The sequence below is a fragment of the Numenius arquata genome, chromosome W (genome assembly GCF_964106895.1).
Source record: "Numenius arquata chromosome W, bNumArq3.hap1.1, whole genome shotgun sequence".
Lineage (NCBI taxonomy): Eukaryota > Metazoa > Chordata > Aves > Charadriiformes > Scolopacidae > Numenius > Numenius arquata.
Window position 1 is genome coordinate 6,010,979 of NC_133615.1, and position 21,614 is coordinate 6,032,592.

At 38.8% G+C, this 21,614-nt stretch overlaps 1 protein-coding gene across 2 annotated transcripts in view; it reads right to left on the minus strand.

Moving 5' to 3' along the window:
• Positions 1-433: 433 nt before the first annotated feature.
• The window catches only part of LOC141476691 (mothers against decapentaplegic homolog 2-like), a 47,269-nt gene continuing 26,088 nt past the window's right edge, over positions 434-21,614 (minus strand). The window contains exons 3-11 of one of the 2 annotated variants that reach the window (XM_074165499.1): positions 15,912-16,001; positions 14,567-14,760; positions 13,927-14,061; positions 10,238-10,312; positions 8,945-8,998; positions 7,439-7,651; positions 5,481-5,618; positions 5,191-5,335; positions 434-1,146 (exon numbers count right to left, since the gene is read on the minus strand). In XM_074165499.1, the coding sequence (XP_074021600.1) occupies positions 1,023-1,146; positions 5,191-5,335; positions 5,481-5,618; positions 7,439-7,651; positions 8,945-8,998; positions 10,238-10,312; positions 13,927-14,061; positions 14,567-14,760; positions 15,912-16,001 (1,168 nt within the window). In that variant the 3' untranslated portion in view covers positions 434-1,022. The remainder of the gene's footprint in view (positions 1,147-5,190; positions 5,336-5,480; positions 5,619-7,438; positions 7,652-8,944; positions 8,999-10,237; positions 10,313-13,926; positions 14,062-14,566; positions 14,761-15,911; positions 16,002-21,614) is intronic. The other variant, XM_074165500.1, reaches the window with a different exon arrangement.

The window sequence follows — 21,614 nt, forward strand, 5'->3', positions numbered from 1 at the left end:
TTACCCTGTGAAAGGATTTTTCAAGGTATTTGGCTCCAAAAACTAAACCCCATTATTTTTAGTGACATCTGTTTAATGAAAAAAAAAAAAAAAAAAAAAGGCAAACAGATGTAAGGGCTAAGCCAAGAACCTTGCGTACTTAATCCTGTATCCAATGCTACGGTAAATTCTCATTCCATGAGAAAAAACACTGATTTCAATAATTCAATGTACAAAAAAAGGCCCAAATTACATCAGTGCCAGCAATACTGCTGGCAACAGATGCATCAACTCAGATGGGTAGGGAAAAGTAGACTCCTAGTGTGATGGAGACTCGGAATTTATAATATGAATTGATTTTAGGCCCCATTAAGCATATAAAGTGTCTTAAGATTTCACAGATGAATCTCAAGACATTTCTTTCCCTTCCAATGGAGGGATTTTCTTTTTCTTTAAGAAGGCAGCAAAAAGTTAAGTTTTTCTAAAAGGAAAGTCTGCTTTTTATGTTCAGAACAACTTGAAAACCTGCTTATATAAAAAAATATAAAAGAATAAAGGAATAGAGTCTTGGAATTTTGAGAGATTTGCCCCAATCAAAAAAACAAATGACTATTTATGGGAACTAAAACGTAGAACAGCACAATACTGTGATATTTGAGATCATGATACATTACCTGTACATATACTTAGCTATTCATGTTATTGATAAACCATTAGGACACTCAATTATATACCCAATATAAACACCATCAGGAGTCTTTAGAACTGTCCCTTCTTCTTTCTGAAGAAGGTATTTCTATAAACTAAATTTTCATCTAGTATCAGAGTACAGGAAACAATCCACAAGGTGCTTTAATTGATGAGACCTCAAGTGCTGTTTTTCTTTTTTTTTTTTTTTTTTTTTTTTTTTTTTTTTTTAAAAACCTTTTTGGATAGTAAACAGTTCATGGGGACCACACACAAATACTACAACAGATGAGCTGTTATATTAAGTCTGTTGACTGGACTTGATATTTAGCCCACTGGTAATGGAGGAAGGAGTTTTACGACATGCTGGAGCAGCGTACTGAAGGGGAGCCCATCTGAGTTAATACTTTGTCCAACCATTGTAGAGGTCCATTCAGATGAAGTTCAATCCAGCAAGGAGTGCTTGTTACCGTTTGCCGCCTAGAAAATAAAAGAATAATAAAGAAAGTCAGAAAGCAGCTTTGGCTGCCATAAAATTCTCAATCATATGATCAAATATCATGAAAAAATAAAAATCTGTAACCATTTCCATAACTGTTACTAAGGTTTTTCAGACAGCCTTTGGAGAAAACCCACCCAAAACACTCCACATCTATAAGATGCATCAATAATTACATGCCTGCCCATAATACATTGAGAATATTCTGCTCTGGAGAATAAAATAATAACTGGAGCATTGGCTTCAAGTGCCACACCAAGAAAATAAAGTTCTACACTTCTAAAAAGAAATTCAAACCTGAAGACTGTCCAACCAATGTGGTGTTCACATCACACATAGTTGCGTGCAGCTGTATCTCAACCTTCAAAGGGTCTGTCTGCGTAATTGGGTTTGAATTTTGTAGAGAAATACGGAATAGAAACACTTGGCTCTGCACTGTCAGCACAGCCAAACAGCACAATAATATGGTGATCATAAAGTCTGGCTTTTTGGAGCAACTGAGAAGATAAACGTATAAAGGAAATTGCTAGATGTTGTCAGAAACACTACGTCAAAACACAACACGTGGCTATACTGTGCTAACTGATGCTATCTCAAAGGAACACCAAACTTTATCTCTGATTTCCTGTAATCTTACACTTCTACATATGTTTTGTACTGTAACATCCTCGCACAGTTTAAGTAAAAATTGAAATTGTGTTTCCCTTGTCTTCTATATAAACTTGTCTATAATTTTCCACAACAGAAGCCCTCAATTAAACACCATATAGAAAGCCTCAGTAAAGCTGAAAAGCTGAAGGGTTGACAACCATAAAAGCTTCATCCACTCTCCCATATATCCTTGTTTTAGAGACCTGTTATTCAAAAAAAAGAAAAAAATAAAAAAAATCTTCCTTCTCATCTCCAAAGTAAAAAAATCAGTATTGGACATGCTCTGCCTGAGAAATCCTGTTATTTCACTGTACCCACACCAGGCATGGGAGTTTTCCCAAAGGAGACTGGCAAGACTACTGTTGCTAAGCCAGTTTTTCCTAGTAATTCCAGCTATCCCAAAGTCAAAGCAAGGAGGCATTAAGATTCAAAAGGCAGCAGATTAGGCAGACACAAACCCAGCCCCTTTGTTTTTACTATAAGCCTGCAACCCTGGGCTTTAAAGAAATCTGTTTACATAAACAGAGGAACTGAAAAGGCAGGAAGATGAAGCCAGTCAGAGGATGGATTTCAAAAAGTTGTCTGTGGTTTCACATTTTCCAGGAGAAGAAAGCAGCGGGAGCTGTGCTCTCTCAGCACTCTAAAAACGTTATCTTAGCCCCGAATACCTAGGCCAAAACAAAGTGATCCAATAAAAGAACAATCTAAACCACAGGAAATATAATTCCGTTTAGTCTCGAATCCTCTCCCAAAGAAGGAAGTTCATTATTCTACCGTTGTCAACTCCCCTACAATGTGTTCCACAACACACGTCCTCAAAAATTTATAACTGGTTCTGTTCAACAGCCCTGATTTTCTTTGCACTACGTGGGCAAAAGTTGATAAAACAACGACAATCACTTTGCAGTCGTCTCAAAGCAAAAACTCAGTCTCTTCTGACTTGGAACACTGTCCAGTTCTGGGCTCCCCAGTTCAAGAAGGACAGGGAACTACTGGAGAGAGTCCAGCGGAGGCTACAAAGATGATCAAGGGACTGGAGCGACTCTCCGATGAGGAAAGGCTGAGAGACCTGGGTCTGTTCAGCCTGGAGAAGACTGAGAGGGGACCTCATCAATGCTAATATCTAAAAGGTGGGTGTCAGGAGGATGGGGCCAGACTCTTCTCAGTGGTGCCTGGTGACAGGACAAGGGGCAATGGACACAAACTGGAACACGGGCAATTCTGTCTGAACATGAGGGAAAACTTCTTTCCTTTGAGGGTGCTAGAGAGCCCTAGAAGAGGCTGCCCAGAGAGGTTGTGGAGTCTCCTTCTATGGAGATATTCCAAACCCGCCTGGATTGGTTCCTGTCCAGCCTGCTCTGGGTGACCCTGCTTTGGCAGGGGACTGGACTAGATGATCTCCAGAGGTCACTTCCAACCCCTATCATTCTGTGATTCTACCCATGGATTTCCAGTTCACGTATCACTAAGTTGCTTTGCTGTGATTACCTCTACTTTCTTCTGAAGATAATCCTAGACCTGGATAGTTCCTGTGCCAACATGAACACTTGACTGTCGATCTGAACTTCCACCACCATCCTCAACTCAAGCCAACACATATCGAGCAAAAAGCTATAAGCTATTTTGTCTACCAAGCTTATAAAATCTACTACCTTGCACGTTTATGCACATATGCCTAAAATTAAGTAACGCTTTGGCTTTGCCAAAGCTTGTTCTATGAGAAACATTTTTGACATTATAATGAAGCATGAAAGTTTAACAAGAATGATGGATTTTTCCAGTGGCTTCCTGGTCTATTTTGACAATTCAGACTATGCTCATTTAAATTCAGGGTTGTGTTTGCAGGAGCAATCTCGTCTTGATCTAATCACAACTGCAGCATAAATTACAAGTTTTGGGCATCAATAATTTATTAACACCGTCTTAAAGAGAGAGGCAAAGAAACTAGTTCATCATTATGTCAGTAATCAGTTCCTGTGCTCTTCTGGCCGTGTTTCCACTGGAGCTTTTTCAACACTATGATCTCTGAAGGGTTTATAAGTAACAACCAACATTCTCCCTCCTTAAAAATAACTTTACCAAAAGCCTCCCCACTGTTTTAACCCAGCACTTATGCTCCATCCACTTCAAGTTGTCTCCAGATAATCTGACTGATTAAGCCTTTCTTTTGTTCTGATTTGAATGTTGTATTTAATTATGCGTAAGTGTACACATATTCCTTTTGAGCCAAATCCAACAGTTCTTTAAACTTGAGCCAGATTCTTTCTTGCGTACCTCTTGCTAACAAAGAGGTACCAATTTATTCCATTACTCAAATTTCTCATTTCACCTAATTAGGCTTTTACAAAATTGGCTTCATTTAGCCAAGAAGCCCCCCCCCAAGTACTGGCACTGCTATTTACATGTATATATTTCAAGAGCAGATAAAAGAATCAAAACCCCAGGATTCAGAGTGGAATCTACATGCGATTACTCAACTTCAGAAAAGATATAGATTTAAAAAAATCATTATATATTGCGATAGGGTATTGATATGTCAGACTTCATTCTTTCAGCGGACAATTTCTAGAGAGATTTAAAGGATTTGTTTAAAACCACATCTCTAGCTCTCAAAAATAATGAAATCTTTAATACTGCTCAGTTAGAAGTCAATTCCTTTTCTTCCAAAATTCCCATACTACATTAAAACCAGGCAATGTCCTCAACTATAGCTCTTAGTTTGTGCTAGTAGAGAATACAATTGGAATCTATTCAAAAGCAGATAAAAGACTATTTTTTCCACTCAAAAAACTGTTTTTAGCAGTTTTATTACATAAACAGAGTCATCTTACTCCTGCAAAGTTTGTTCCACTACAAGTTCCAAAATATTTGCCATCCCTTAAGTGTGTGTTCTCCAGCTGTTTTATTCTGCAGAATGCGCTCCAAGTGACTCCAATTCTTTCCATCAGGTACTACCAACAACAAACCAACAAACTCATTATATTCTGTATAGAAGAGGACAGAGACCAAAATTACTGAAGTCTAACAAACATCAAATAATCCCATAGTACAAACTGCGAAACTTCTAGAAGTTGTCAGTGATTTCACCACAATAAGCAAGCAGGACCGAGGGAGCAAACGGAACTTTGATGACATTCCTTGCTCAACAGCTGACTTGAATGCAATACTAAAATCAGTTTAAGTTTATTGGTCTTTATGACAGAAGCTCCACAGCTGAGGGGGGAGAAAAAGGAAAATATGGGTTTAACTTGCAGACAGCATTATCTACAATAGCAGTAAGAAGCCTGTACATATGGCTTTCAAGCCAGACAGTAGTGTATTAGTGAAAGAGAACTGATTAACTCTAAATTTAAAAGCAAAATTTTTTTTCTTACCTGTATTCAGCTCCCCATCCTTTAACAAAACTCATTCTTATGGTACACATTCTAGTAAGCTGATAAACTGCCTCAAAACCCTGATTCACAGATTGAGCCAGAAGAGCAGCAAATTCTTGATTATTAAAGATTTTTAGATTGCATCCTATAAAGAAAAAAAAAAAAGTAAAAAGGGTAGAATCAATGAATACTTGTGTTTGCTACATAGAAGCCCGAAACTATGAAGAAACTATCAAAAGGAAAGCAAAGGTCTGGGTATTTTTGCAGGAGACCTTTGGTCAGCCACTAACCTGGTGGGATTTTGCAGACGGTTGCAGGATGCCAGCCATATCTTTGATTACAGTTAGGGCTCTGAACAAAAATCGCACTATCGCTTAGGCACTCGGCAAAAACTTCTCCACCGATGTAATAGAGACGTACTCCCCTTCCTGTAGCAAAATTCAAAGGAACTCTAGTTATGATATGATGCAAGCAGATTAACAAACAAGAAAGTATTTTGTTTCAAAAAAGGCCAAGGTTTTTCTTTACAACAAAGAAATCAATTATCTGCAGAACCACACTGCTGGGCTGACAGCTGTAGCAGGAGCAGAACACAATTAACTTGCATTTTTCTCCCACGAACGCACAATATTTGATGGAGAAGCAGAATAATTTTTGGTCAAGAGCGAGACAGAATTTTCTAGCCATGTAATGGCTTGTAACCAAATCCAAGTACGGAAGCTGTGTTCATTACCAAATAACATTTTTTCACTTAAAGAAATGCCAAAATGGAAATAAAAAGATTAGATGCAACAGAATTAAAACCTGTGCTAATATTAAAGTGGTTTATGTGAAATGGCACAGGCCACTATGACAAAAAAGGAGAACACAAGGACACAACTTCAACACTTTCCGCTTACATGCACCCACACTATTTCACAACCCACTGCATACCCCTTCTCTGTACTACTTGGACAAAACCATCAAGACTTCATTTAGCCCTATTAAAAAAAAATACCCGTAATAAATCCTATTGTTCACTTTTAAATTGTGATCTTGTTCTCCAAGTGGAAAAAAAGAAAATAATATTTGTTTGGATTATTTCTAGCACAAATAAGAGAAATAATGTACAATTGATCTCCCAAAGAAAACTATTTACAATTAACAGATCCTTTAAAGGTCATAGTTTCTCTTCCCCACTTTCTTCAAAGCTATTTCTCAAAGAAAATGCGAGGTGCTCTATAAAAAAAACCTGAGAGCTCCGTACATTTTTGCTTTTCCTCATCATTGACCATTTTGATCAGTCAGCACAGGCATTAGCACATTTAAAATTTTATTAGACAAGCATTTGGATTTGGCATAGAGTGAGTCAGAAGGTTCTACTAAAGAGGTTGAACTTTTTTTACTAAAAGTAAAAACAAAAAAATAATCTCGTGAGTGTTGCTAAACAAAAGAATTCAGATTTAAGAAAAAAAAGTAGTTTAATGAAGAACTTAAAGCCAAGATGCTGCCTTGTGAAAAACAATATTCTTTACTAACAATTACAAAGAAAATCTTGATCATGTCAAAATACTGTGTTATCTCAATGGCAGCTTTTCCCATTTCAGAAAAGAATTCAAGAAGTACAACCAATGTCCATTCTGCATTTTATAAATTAGTTTAAATTAGTTTTAAATTAGTAATTAATTACTAAGCAACACATTAATATTTTGTAATTAAAGCTTAAATTTCCATTATAAGCAGCTCTGAATATAAACGCTAACCAGTGGTCCAAGGAGGAGCCTGAAAGCCAAAAACCTGCCCCCTCGGGATACTTTGGTGCATCGTCTTTTTTCCAGAAGGCAGACAATAGCAACATGAGGAAGAGAAATCCCCAACAGTTGAGTGGCTTCCTCCTGTGTCACTCAGCCTGACAGCCGTGTGACTGCTGCTGCCACCGACTTAGTGACTACGGATCAAGGAAAGGCAGCTCCTTTCAGCTCCAGCCATCGCTATGTCTCTTCCCAGTCGCAACTGGCCGCGGTAGCAAAAACTGCTACATTTCTCCCTGATTTCCGAAGCGGTGACCTCCATGACTTTCCACTTCTGTCCTCAGCAAGAGAGACCAAGGTCTCCTTGGCAAGCCGAGAGGGAGAAGTACGATGGCTGCCCACACAAGGGTGAAAGGATCCCAACACACAGATCTGCCCAGCCTACCTGGATTATTCCACAGAATTTAACAGCTAAAATAAAATTAAAAGGTTAAAAAAAATCATAGGTTTTTTTTTACCTATGTGTCGCCTTGTCATTTCCACTGTAGCATTTCTGTTTACGTTGGAAAGCAGACCTAGACAAAATCGTTCTGAATTTGATGGATCTGTAAAGCCATCTACGGTCAGGGAAGGCTGTGATGCGTGGAAAGTTTCTCCCACTCTTTGATTCAATTCATAATATGCTATTGAACACCAAAACGCAGGCTCCGAGTAAGTAACTGGTTGCAAGTCTAAAAAAAAAATGTCAAAAAAATAAGCTTAAGATTTCTTTTCAGCCTCAAATTCTGTTTATCTGCCATGCTATTCGTCTCTTCCAGAAATGACAGTCTCCTCAAACTACTATTTTGCTTACTGTCATTTTCACCTACCCCAGTAAACAGAATGGAATTCAATATTCCACACAAGGGAAGGAGGAGTGAAAGAAGGGGTGATCTAATCTGTTCATTAGTTGCATTTTGCTCAGTAAAATGATTAAGCTGATGCTGCTGTTAAGTGCCAGATGCTGAGACATTTCTGTTGCTTTTCTGTAACTTGCAGACATTTTGGCAACTTTAAAGAAAAGATTAAACTACCAAACACTGAACCACAAAAGGAATAAAATATTAATATGATTTTCCCTTGTATTACACTGTATCTTTTACTGTCTCTTTATCTAAAAGCAGTTCTAAGCTCCTTTTACTCTCCATTATTAGAGCTCAGTATCTTCCCTGTGCATCTTCAGGTTTTCCTGTGCTGCTTCCCCTTTTTACCTACCCTAATTTACTTAGTGTTCTGAACAGCATTTTCCTGTCACCATTCCTCAAACAAATCCCAGGGAATCTGATCTTCCTGAGGCATTGATCAGACACACTGATCAAAGCAAGTGGGCAACTCATGTGGGAGCAACAATTGTTGTGGTCACAGGTGACAGAGTAGATGAGAAGAGGAGCAGAACACACACATAAGGGAGACAGCAAGTCTGGGCAGCACTATGGATAGGCCAACGTCCTCTAAGCTATTTATTTTTTAAATGCTATTCCTGCACATGCAACCATATTGTTCTTTCTCTTTGCTAGAAGCTCAACAGTTACAGAAATAGTCATTAACAAGTGGGAGTGGAGCGATAGGACGAGGGGTAACGGTTTTAAACCGAAAGAGGGGAGATTTAGATGAGATATCAGGAAGAAATTCTTTCCTGTGAGGGTGGTGAGACACTGGCTGATGTTGCCCAGAGAAGCTGTGGCTGCCCCATCCCTGGAGGTGTTCAAGGCCAGGCTGGATGGGGCTTTGAGCAACCTGGTCTAGTGGGAGGTGTCCCTGCCCATGGCAGGGGGGGTGGAAGTGGACGGTCTTTAAGGTCCCTTCCAAGCTGAACCATTCCATGAAGTTATTAACCCAGCCCTATTATGTTTATCATCGTGAAGCCAACCCAATAGTCTCCTCCTAATAGAGCTTTTATTTTCTTAAAGTATATTTTCATTTTAAATGTAATTATATAAAGAAGAGTCATCACACACAGAGAAACAGAAGTATTTCCAGCTTACCCAGGCTATGATTAACTGGGGAAAGAGTACTAGGAGACAGCTCTGCTGGAGATCCTGTTGAAGCAATACAGATTGTTTCATAGCAAATTATTCTCGTTATTTCAGATGTGTAGGTATAACCATCATCTAGATACAATTTTACATTAAAATCCTTTGGAATAAGAAACCTCAGAAATCCTACAACCGCTTTTCCAGCATGTCACATGCTTATTCTGAATTAAGACTGCATTTAATTTTCCAGACTCCTGGGAGCCTACCCCTTCCTCGTAAAGACTCGATTAACATCTTACTGTTGCATTTGGCAGAGCTCTCACTTTGTGCACACTCTTTATTTATGCACTTCTCCAGTGAGAAGGTAGTGATTTCTTCCCAAATTCAGTGGAAAAAAGCTAAGAAAAAGTAGACGAGACAATGAAGATATTACCTCTCTATTCTCAAAGGAGAGGTTTTATCTCTAGAAAAGAACAAGCTGGATTTGAGGAAATTTGAGGAAATTATTCTTTCCTGGAAAGAGGAACCAAAACACTCAGAAAAACATGAACTCTCCAACACAATTTGTGCACTCGTAGGGCAAAATATAGAGAGGCTTTGCACAGAAACATCCCTACAATGACTGCTGATGTCAGGCTTTTTTAATTAAGGTACCAATTGTCACATAGCAGGGAAAACATTGAAGTTCTTACAAAAACTAGTGCAGTTGATTCCAATTAACTGAAAAAGGTTGCTAACATTAGCTAACCAAACACACTCAAAGTCTGCCAGCACATAGCAGGAGGTTCTTATCCAGCACATTAATTGTGCTTTGTCCAAGTTTAAGGCCAACCAGATTATCTAGAAACCCTTTCATAGAAACGCACAAATGCTTCATGTTTCTACTACTCTGTCAATAGAGCCTTCCATACAAGAATTTATTTGAAACATGGCAGAAGTGATAACAATGTCAGAGTTAAGAGATAGGTTCTCAAAATGCAGCATTTCTGTAACTTGTTTAAGCCAACAGATGTTTCGCTTCAATGAACCCGTTGTTTCCAGAAGGTAAAGTTAGGGATAAGCTGAAACCAATCAACTATTAAAATCTATTTTAAGGCTTTCTGATGAAGACTTAATTAAAAGCATTCCCCTAGCAAAAAAAATGTTTTGTTCGCAAAAGACTGCAAGTGATATTTTAAACAAAAACCACCAGGTTGTACAGAGGGCTCCTGCCATCATCATTCAGGCTGAATTGATGCCACTACGCAGAGGGATCACGACTTGTCATCCCAAGTCTTGAAAACAGTGAAAAATAAATATTACCTGTATCCATGCTTTGGTTCAACTGCTGGTCACTCGTTTCTCCATCTTCACTAATATATCCTGGAGGTGGTGTTTCTGTCAAAAAACCCCCACAAACATATATATAAAATCCACCTATTGGTTCAATGACTGGGGAAATCTGCAAGATTTAACATTTGGGATTTTTGTCCTCAAGTCTTCATGAGCTCCATATGATACCTCAATATTGAATTAGAATTTCATTTTGCTGTCCCTTATCTATGTAAAATGTATCATCTCTTGTATACACTGGTCAATTGCTCAAATATGTTAATTATATAATTAACAGATAATCCTTGTTTGTTCCATTTAATACAAGATACTTTCACTACAATGAGTAACAATTTGGCAACTGTGATCAACAGCTTTCACATTTAATAAAATTACAAATGAAAAAAAACATCTGGTGACCTAAAAAAGAAGTGAGCTGTCTTTATGGAGTGTAACCATCAGATCAGATGCCCTCCCACACCTTACAGAAGTTGCTACATTTAAAGGTTATTTTGCAGTTCAGTCCCCAGATCCAATACCCAATAGTTGATTTCACTCATTGATGATAACTATATTATCTAATTAGTTACACTGCACAAGCTCAATCATCATTGTTTTAATAGAGCTTGGAGGTAATAATCATTTATTCTTTTAACTAGTTTTCTTTAAAGATGGAGTTTCACAGACCAAAGTACACTCAGTAACAAGTTTCAAGCATTCTGATACTAGAAACTGTGTCTAATTCCACAGAAATATCTTCAAAACCCAGGAGAATATGGTTGTTCCTTTTCTCCATTCAAAATGTACTTTGTAATCCAGATAATGAGTTAACCAACTGCCTTTCAGGAAATAATTTTCTTTGAACCGGGCAAATGTCTTTTCCTATATAGTAAAGACAAAACCTGAATTTCTTTAGTGAAAGCGTCTGAATCTAACTCACTCTCCAATCACCTTCCAATTGTCTCCGAGACATCTGAGAGATTAAACATATTTAATTACATTATTACCAAACAGCAGAAATTTAAAGATAAAGCCTTTTGCTTAAGAATTAAAATCGAATTATATCAAATATCATGTCTGAGATTTACAGTGATATAGTAAGATCAGAAGGAAGTCAGCGAGAGGAAACTGGAGTCAGTTGATTAAATAAAAATGATCCAAAAGAATTATATCTTTGGTTCATTCTGTAAAATTAGTGTGCTAAATGTAGACGTGACAAAAATTCAAGTGAGAATTTAACAGGAAGATTAAGGGAATTCTTTACTAGCAAAGTAAAGATGACAAAAATCGTACTTGTTTTGAACATTTTTATAGAATTCACTATGATAAAGTGGACTCTACCCATCTCCAAATCATTTGTTATAGATAAACCCACAGCCACGGTAAAAGGTCAATAACCATTACCAGTCCAACCCACACCTCCCATTTCCAGTTGCTAATCTGGGCTCTTTGGCACAGATTATTTTCCATATCTAGTCTCTGACTGAACAGAGAAGATTTCCTCCACCTAGTACTGTTAATACTGATTTAGGGTCAGAGGTTGAGCACCACCACAGCTGGAAATAAATGCTCAAAATTCTTTGCAGAGCTTGAATGCTGACAGAAGTTTGGACAATGCAGCTCAGAGCATCCGTAACCTGAAAGGGAACGTACAGCCCCAAAGGCCATCCTGCACCTTCACGATCAGCTTCTTCCCTCAAATACTGTGTCCAGTTTTGGGCCCCTCACTACAAAAAAGACATTGAGGTGCTAAAGCATGTCCAGAGAAGGGCAATGGAGCTGGTGAGGGGTCTGGAGCACAAGTCTCGTGAGGAACAGCTGAGGGAGCTGGGGTTGTTCAGCCTGGAGAAAAGGAGGCTGAGGGGAGACCTTCTCACTCTCTACAACTCCCTGAAAGGAGGGTGTAGCAAGGGGGAGGTCAGTCTCTTCTCCCAAGTAACAAGCAATAGGACAAGAGGAAATGGCTTCAAGTTGCACCAGGGGAGGTTCAGATTGGATATTAGGAAAAATTTCTTCACCAAAAGGGTTATCAAGCATTGGAACAGGCTGCCCAGGCAAGTGGTGGATTCACCATCCCTGGAGGTATTTAAAAGATGGGCAGATGTGGTGCTGAGGGACATGGTTTAGTGGTGGCTTTTGTCAGTGTTAGGTTGATGATTGGACTCGATCTGAAAGGTCCCTTCCAACCTAGACAATTCTATGATTCCCAGCTGTAGGTGAAACCAACGCCTCTGTAGACCAAGTACCGAGACACCATTGCGGTGCGGAACTACCATGGTTGTTAGTCTGGTTTACCGTGAAATAAAACTGTTCTCCGAAGCAGGCTCTCAAAACTTATCAGAACCTTGCTAAGTATTCAAGATTAAGTTAGCAAGGTCAAGTAAAGTAAGATGCCATGATATGAAGACAACAGGAGGGTGTTGGTGACAAAGAGAAGGCGGCAAAGTGTGGTTTAGCTGTATAAACATTTTTGTATCACATGAATACCCACAATCACCTTGAATAAATTTCTTACAAAGAACTATCTAGAGTTGCTTTAGCTCATTTCCATAGCACTGGATTTTCAAACGGTGACTTTTACAGTAAGTTGTTTGCAAATACTATCAAAAGCCCTCAGATTGAGTCAAAAAAGTATACAGAAATTAAGAAAGCAACACCAACTTCTAGCACCTTAAATTGCTCTTTAAAGATCTGTTGTCCCAAGGTGGCAACAAATGTGGCACAAATTAAACAGACAAAATCAAATTAATTGAAATTTTTTGGTGCCATTTCAATTCTTGGGTACATTTAAACCAGGATGTTGCTTGTGTTTTCTTAAGACACGTAGATACAATTTGTACATTGCACATATTTGAGTTCCAAGGTAGTCATCTTATTCTTCAAGGGAATCCAGATGTGAATTTTCAGCTTGTTCATAATGTAGCTGCATTAAACATTTATGAAAAAACTTCAGCTTTGCTTGGTTTTACACTCCAGGCAACTTCCTGAAGATAGGAAACAGGAAGTTGGGGCAGGAAACAAAGGTCACTGATTTCAATGTTTCAATAAGGGTACAGGCTTTTGGGTGCACTCTAACAGATCAGTCTTGGTATTTCTTTTTTTAGGGTGGGGAAGAGGCAAAGAGGAAGAGGAGGAATTCTTTAAGAGTTCAATATTGTTAGGTTGTTCTTTCATACCAAAAAGACAAAACTGTACACACGCAACAGTAACAAATACACAAAGCAGACCTTGATCGATTGCGAACTACAAATCAAAAGACTTTTTAAGTCACTGTTTTGCTATGTAGTTTTCTCCACATACTTCACATGGTGAGACTGAGAAGCAGTTTACTCCTCAATCTCCAATAAACAGCATTTGGCAACACCTATATGTTTGTAAAACAGGCTTAAAGCATAAGGTGAAGGTCTACTTTGTACTTGTTAGCATTCTGAATCTTAAATAAGCTATTAAAATCAAGTAAGCTATTGTGAAACCACAGCAATGTGGTTTCACACAGGATAGTGTTCTGCAAACAACAGCGTTCAGGTATTTTCTCTGGAATTAATACATGACATCAACTAGATTTAATTTATTGGTGCATCTTTCAATTACATTTGGTCACTTAGCAGGATGAAATTACCATCTTTGTTCCTGTGGCACAATGTTAAGTGTACTGTTTACAGTGGGATTTCAGAAAATACCTGGTATGTAATTGCTCTGTGGTTCAATTCCAGCTGGAAAGTTAGTGTTTTCAGGAATGGAATGGGTATAGTCATCGAGAGGCGGAAGCTCCGTTAGAATCTCAGTGTGCCGTGGCACTAGTACGGGAGGCAAGACTGGAAAAACAAAATTCAAAATTAGTAAGACCCTCAAAATACACACTTCTGCGAGCTAAAAGGAAAAAAATAATCTAAACCATCTAACAATTTTATAATGTTTTGAAGTTTTCTGACTCTTCAGTACTGCTAATATTGCAATTGTACTGCTATTTACCAGAGGAATCAGATTCCTGAGGTATCTCTTGAGTAAGACTATTCCACATTAGCAAAGATAAGTCATCTCTATTCTCCTTTTCAGTCTAGACTGTTTAGCTTCCAGCCAACTGGAAACTGCTAGCAATACTGGAAGTGTTTACCAGGGGTATTTAACACATTTGTAAAGATTTTCCAGTATATTTACTATTAAAAACTTCCAGGGGATGGTATTCTCAAAAGCTATACCTAAGAATCTTGTACTTCTGGCAAGAGAAAGCATCATCTTTCTCTCTTTTTCATTTAAAATATTATGCTGAACAAGTACCTACAGATGCTGCTATAGAAAAGTCAGAAGGAGTCTTCCTACCTGGTGTCTCCACTCTCTGGTAGTGGTAAGGGTTTACACATACTTCATCCTTTTTAAGATTAAAAGCATATTCACAGTTTTCGATTGCTTTAAGTTCATGGTGACTGTGAAGATCTGGCCAGCGCCACAAACGACAGTAAATAACATGCGGTAATCCTTTACGGTGAGATACCTGTAGACGGCCATCGAGAGATCTATACAGGAGAGATGTGGAGAAGTATTTAAAGACTGCATACTGTCTCGTAATCACTTAAGCAACAGTGTACACACATGGGATGGGTAGTTCTCACAATTCAGTGGACTGACACTGTTAGTGACATTTATACTCTTGTTAAAAGGCTTCAAATGTGCTAAAAATGAGGGTGTATCAAGCAGTGTCTTAACTTAGTTTTGAGCTGCTCAAATTATTGCCAGTGAATTTAGAGTTCGTTAAAAGCCACTTTACCTCCAACCAAGTATTTAGGATGATTGCTTCATATATATTTTTTTAAATGCAGAAGACAGTTGTTAAAAAAATAAAAATAATCGCACACTTAATAGTCCCTTCCACTGCTAAACCTCAAGGCTTTGCTGTGCCATGGATGCTTTATGGCTTTAAAGCATAAGAATTCCAAAAGGACTGCAAATAATCCTATAAGCAGTCAGCTGCCCGAGTGATCCACATAGCAGTGTAATGGTAATACAAAAAACATGAATTCACATCTTGTAAGGGCTGTACAGTTTATCTTCTCACCTTCATCTGCCTCACTACCAGCTGAAACCGTTTTGCTAGTTTTAAGACAAGACTGCATATGCTTACACAAAGGCAGATGTTTATGATTGTTATGGGATGGGAGACAAACCTCAATACATAAATCAAGTAATGTGACATGAAAAAAATAAAGACCCTGTTTAGAGAATTTGCCCACCATTAACTACTGAAGAATTTGCAAACAATTCTTTAGTAGCTCGTATCTGAGCCAATTAGCAAGATTTAATGCAAAGCTTGTGGCATACAAAGCAGTTTAAACACTTTGTAAGATTAGGTCTAAAGAATTAAGTATCCCAACTTTGTTAATATAAATACCAAATCACATTAGAGCTTGCATTTAACAAATCTTCCTATTCTTTCAGTGGCACTGGCGTGAAAAAGGAATATTCCAGAATTAGAGTTTCATTGGTCAAAACATCAGCTGAGAACACTCGGATTTCTACACTGGCAAGCAAATATTTTTAAATGCTGTACCATGAGAGGCCTAGGAAGCATTTGAGTCTATTTTTACAGCTAAAGCATCCCATTACAGACCCTCCAAAGCCAATCCCTCCCACAAGACTTCTATGATGCGAGAGAGGGCAGAATATTCACCTGGTTTGTTCAGAGAAGCTGTAAAGGCCTGTTGTATCCCACTGATCTATCATGTTTGGTGTACTCAGTCCCCAAATTTCAGAGAAAGTGCTGTGCATAAATGGAAAACAAAAACAAAAAAAATTGATATGAATATGGAACATGGTTATTCAAAACACCATGATGTCAAACATGGAAAAATGTACAGAATACTTCCTTTCACATAGAAGATAGAGCATTGTTAGACTTGCATTTAAACTGAGATCTCATGCTATATTTTCTATATGAAGGAGGCTATCAAAATGGAACACGTGATTCAAGGTAAATGATAATGTTTTTAAAAGGTGAACAAGTTCTCTGGTTTTAAGTAGTCAATACAGTGGTAATGTTCCTTAAAACAGGCAAAACTTCCTCAGCCTAGCTCTTAATAAAACTCAATTTTAAAGGGTAGTTTCTGGGTTGGGTTTTTTGGTTTTGTTTGGTTTTAAACATAAGCTTCCCTAAGACTTCAAACAAAGGCCACGTGTATCCGAAACTGAACATCACAATCTAACTTTCAGGTACCACCACTTAAGCATTAATCTCATTTTCCATGCACATACTAACTTGCTGCTTTTCCCAAAACAAGTAAAATTCAGACTCCAAAGAAAAGCACATTGTAGCCGACACTTCTGTTTTCTGTACTCTCGTTAATTAAAGAACTAAAAATTCTTTTTCACTATATACATAACACAGAATGTTAAACTCAGTTTGACAGCACAGTATTTTAAGACTTAACTACAGAATAACAAAACTTTAATTGCTAAATCAAGCAGGAGGAAAGGAGAGACGACTAATTCTTTACGAAACCGGGTCAATAACAAGATCACAATATTTAAGAAAAAAGGAGCCTCCAGTGGTAGACAAACTAGAAGCAGCAGCAAATTTAAGTAAAGCAAGAAAACAGCTTGTGAACAGGCAGCACATTTTCAGAAGCATAAATCAAGCTCTATCATAGACTTGTTCTGTCACCACTGAAGACCAACAGTTTATTTTACATAAGTAACACACAACTAGTCTTTGCACCTCAGAAATGAAGATAATGTGGTTGACGAGCAACTTAAAACTCCACACTAATTATGAAGCCTCAAGTTTGACTGGCTGCTCCATTACCTTTAAAGTTAATAGCCTCTGAAAAGTTGCAACAAAAAGAAAAGAATCCAAGTTCACCAAACTCCTGGCTTTAAATAGAGGCATTGCTATTTAAATTTAAGCTCCCAAGCTTAGCTGGTACACTCACAAGTTTGGATTGAGTGTTCAAGGGAAGAAAAGTGAAGCAGGTATTTTTATTTCTCGCCCCTACTCAGAGAAAAGTCATTAGTGTCATGAAACAAAAGCGTAGTCAACACAGTACTGTACTTAAAATCACTTCCAGGCCTGACAACCACCTAAATTTCATGGTGACTTTAATAAAATACGTGTGGGCTACTGACAAAGGGAATGAACAGTCCTTGTCCCCTTCTTGCCTGTCCCACACACCTCATTTCTGATGCCATCCCAAGGAGGCTGAAGCGTCCATGCAATTGAGTAGCAACCCAAATCAATGAATTAGCTATGCGACCATAGAACATGTGGCTGAAAATTAATGTTTTCAGAGTTACTTTTCAGCCAGATCAGTTCTTCTCTTCGCTGTGGGGCTACTCAAGCACTACAAAGGAGGACTGAGAGTGCAATTTTTGGCAGCATTTACCACAAATAAAAACATTAAAACTATGACCTTTGACATTTTACAGATTATGGACACAAGTAAAATTTTGTACTAGATGACTTTTTGTCTAGGAGAGAGCAGCAGAGCCACACGTGAAGGCCCCTTCTCTGACATACCCAGCTCTTCAAAAGAGCCAACTGTACTGAACATCCATAGAATCCATCCAGTTCCAATTCCCCTGCCATGGGCAGGGACACCTCCCACTAAGACCAGGTTGCTCAAAGCCTTGTCCAACCTGGCCTCTCCATTCATCCACCCCGGACACAGGCAGCACTGTAGCTCTCCAGAAGAAGTGGGCAGAAGAGGGATACTGACCGTCACTGCATCAGTAGAGCCTACAACTTCTCTTTCTCATATTCCTAAGATGCCTCCAGGATGGTGGGCTGCCAGAAGTTGTGCAAGGACTGAAATAGTTGCCCTGAAGACACACAGGCAGCCTTGTGGGACACCAGAGAGCTTCCCTGTACTGTGTCCTTAAATATGCACCACTACTGTAAGACAGATCATTATGCACATTAAATTAGAAGAACAATCAGCAGACACAAAGCCTGCTGCATATTAATTGACACAGTCAGCTCTGACAGCTTAGTACCTTTGAGCAATGGATCCTTTATACAAAGCAGTACTCCAAAACTACTGTCACACGGATTGCACATTCCCAAAATCGTGGGGTGCGTAACTGGTATAAGCTTGACGGACCACACATTTACTTCACAAGACTTAAGACAACACATGCAAAAGTAAAGTTTCATAGCCTCAATGAACAGGAACGGTATTTTATATTGCTAAACTCTTCTCTCTATAAATATTCAAACTATCAAAGCTGACAGCATATTCCATAACCTACGGAAAGACAAACAGTATCCTGAAGTGACTGTATGACCGAGCCGTAGCTTGCAATGAAACTCGGGCACCATGGAGGAAGGGCAGGCCAGAAGGTACAGAAAAAGTCATCAGTTAGAGCAAAACTGCTTCAATATTCAGCAGCTTATGTGATATGCTGTCTTCCAGGATGGATGTCAGCTTAGAGCTAGGATTAATATCAATGTTTTACTGGCTCATCTACACTAGGACTATACTCAAATTCCAATAATCCACAATCAAACACTGAAGAGTCTGCAGGAAACCATCCTGTATGATCAATAAAGTCAGCCCAACACAGCTTTTACTGTTCACTAGAAGAAACATCTGAGGAAATAAAGTGGTCTCACCACTCTCCTGCTCACATAGAAGACCCACTACCTAAAAGATGCAAGACCAGCCCCCCACCACTTCACCCAGTCAGCAAACTGGGGCTCTTAATATTCACACACACACACACACCCCCCCCAATCATAATGAAATTCCTCACAACCACAAAAAGCACAATTTGTACACAGCACTTCCATGAAAGGTCACAGTATGTTCATTCATACGCAAGGAATAGCCTGATGGAGGGCAGACACCTCCACTCCACCAGTGGTAATGGCTGGAAAGAAGGTGACTGCATTCTGAAAGATATTTAAACAACCAGTAAAACCATCTAAAAAGGAGACTGGAGGCACAGACTTTTTAATAGTACAGAATTACTGCCCCAAAATAAATAGGATTCTCTCCTAAACCTACCTTTCTGAAGCATCCTAAACCCTTCAACATGTGAAAAGTCCTTCTATGCCTTAGTCCGTAAAGAATTTGGAAGAATCAAGGACTAACATCTGTACTCCTAAGTTAAGTCTTGTCTGGAAACATTCCCAGGCCCTGGAACATGATCATGTATACTAGAAAGCAGCTAGGACATTCCCCAGCACTGGGCCGTGCCAATTAGCTCTCTCCCACACAATTCCCAGGTTTGGGAGTCAGCAAACCATCAGGGACCACTTGCACTGGGCAGTTCGGATGCAGCCACCCTGCCCTGGTAACTAAAAGTATGGACAAGGTAGTCCTGAGCCAGTTGGCCACGGTGCCTGGGAACATTCCCAGGCATGATTTAATTTATTAGGAGGGAAACAGCCAAGATGTATCAGCATTTCACCTTTAGAAAGCAGACTGCCCTCAAACCGCAGTCTAGAAGCACAATTCAAGCTTCATGTTTTACCAAACGGGGGTTGTGGTTTTGAACCTGTCGTACACCCCAGTAAACCATTGTTTCCAAAATATAATCTGGCTCCTGCATCCAAGCTGTACTTAAATCTTTCCTGTGTAGACAGCACTTAAACATACTCCAAAATACAAGCTTAAAGCTAATACACTTGCTCCCACCAGAGCAGACACTTTTGATTCCAAGGTGCATTTTTCATTGCTGTTCTCAAAACAATGTCTGTTGACAGAAACAAGGTCAACTACACAAAAGCTAATAATTTTATCTTTTCAACACTAGTTTAGATTAGTGAATCACCATGTTCCGTGGCCTCTAGCACTTCCAGAGCAAGCTCGCTTGCATACTGGGATTGCTGCTTTTGCAGACCCAACAAAATAAGTGAATTTATTATAAAGGGACTTCAGGGATATAAAGCATCACATGAGCTGTTTTCCCAAGTGTTTTGAAGGTCTAATGAAAGGAAACTATGAGAAATGCTCAAAGGATACTTGCAAGGAATAACAACTAGTCTTTGAGACACAGGGATTTTTATTTTTTTTTTAGAGAAAAGTCAAAGTCTTGCAGACATCTGGTTAAGCTGCTACACACTAAACCTGGGACAACTCAGTCTTGCAATTCCTATCTCAGGATTGACCAGAAGAGTGATGTGGTGAAGAAAGGGTGAGACAAGATATTACTGGGTGGAATTGAAGCTACCTTCATCAATGCCAAGGGTTGCAAGAGTTGTCGTTTCAGCCTTTCTTTTCATCTGCTTATAAGGAGCAGCAACCTCAGATGATATTGTACAATTCTGGCAAACAATCTTTAATGTGGCTACCAGCATGCAACAGCACATGCTATGCCTTCACTTCTTACGTTTCATCATTTCCTTTAACAGGGAAATCTGAGTTCCAAAAAAAACCTACTCTGGGCAAGAAATTACCTAAACAGCAAAGAGCTATAGCAATGCTTCACAATTCTGAGACAAAGTGCCAAAACTGCCTTTCTTTAATAAGACAGAGAATACTGACACACACAAGAAAAATGTGGACACTGGAAAAACCTAAGTATCAAAGATAATCAAAAAGTATTTGCATTGCCTAGTCTACATATCATGGATGATGTTCCCAATCAGCATCAACAGTGCAAACTATTTTAGTGGAATAATAGTATCTATAAGTCTAGCACAAAAGTGGACTATCAAGTCCCGGTTCAAATACAGATGAATTATTGATCTACCATGAAGACTGAACATGGACAAGAATGGTTTGTGCTACACATAAGTAAGCAATATGACTGCTTGCTTTAATGTATTATATCCCTATTGAAGGAATCAAATTCCTTATTAAAATCCATAATAACCAGATATAAACTACCTGGGATGAAACAGTCTAAAGCAATACACTAGAGTCACATTCAAGAGTCCAAAAATACAGATGGACATCATCTCAACTGGAACACACTGCACAAAAAGAGATTCTTTTATTTGCAATATGATTACATGGCAAAGGATGCTGACCCATCTTGGTGAAAACAGGAACAGAATAAGGCTGTTGGATAGATGACAATTATCAACCAGCATATTAACATTATTCTGTGAAAGTAAGACCTCATCTTAGTGAATACAGAAAGCCGTTCACATCCTGGCTTGCTGTGGCAGTAATTCTGAATTAGAAGCTTCAGTAGTTGAAGGTGCAGTCACACAGAACAACCCAGAATCCCCTCACTGATATCCAGATGCCAACTAATCAAGCCACCTCAGGTTGGTAATCAACCTAGGCTGCTTAATTAGGTTCAGTTTCTCAGCACAGTTAAAAGCCAGATGTACTGATTTACAGATCCAAGCAAGTGTGTGCAAGTACTGCCCAAATAGTCATGACCAAGACAGACATTGAGGGGCTGGAGCGTGTCCAGAGAAGGG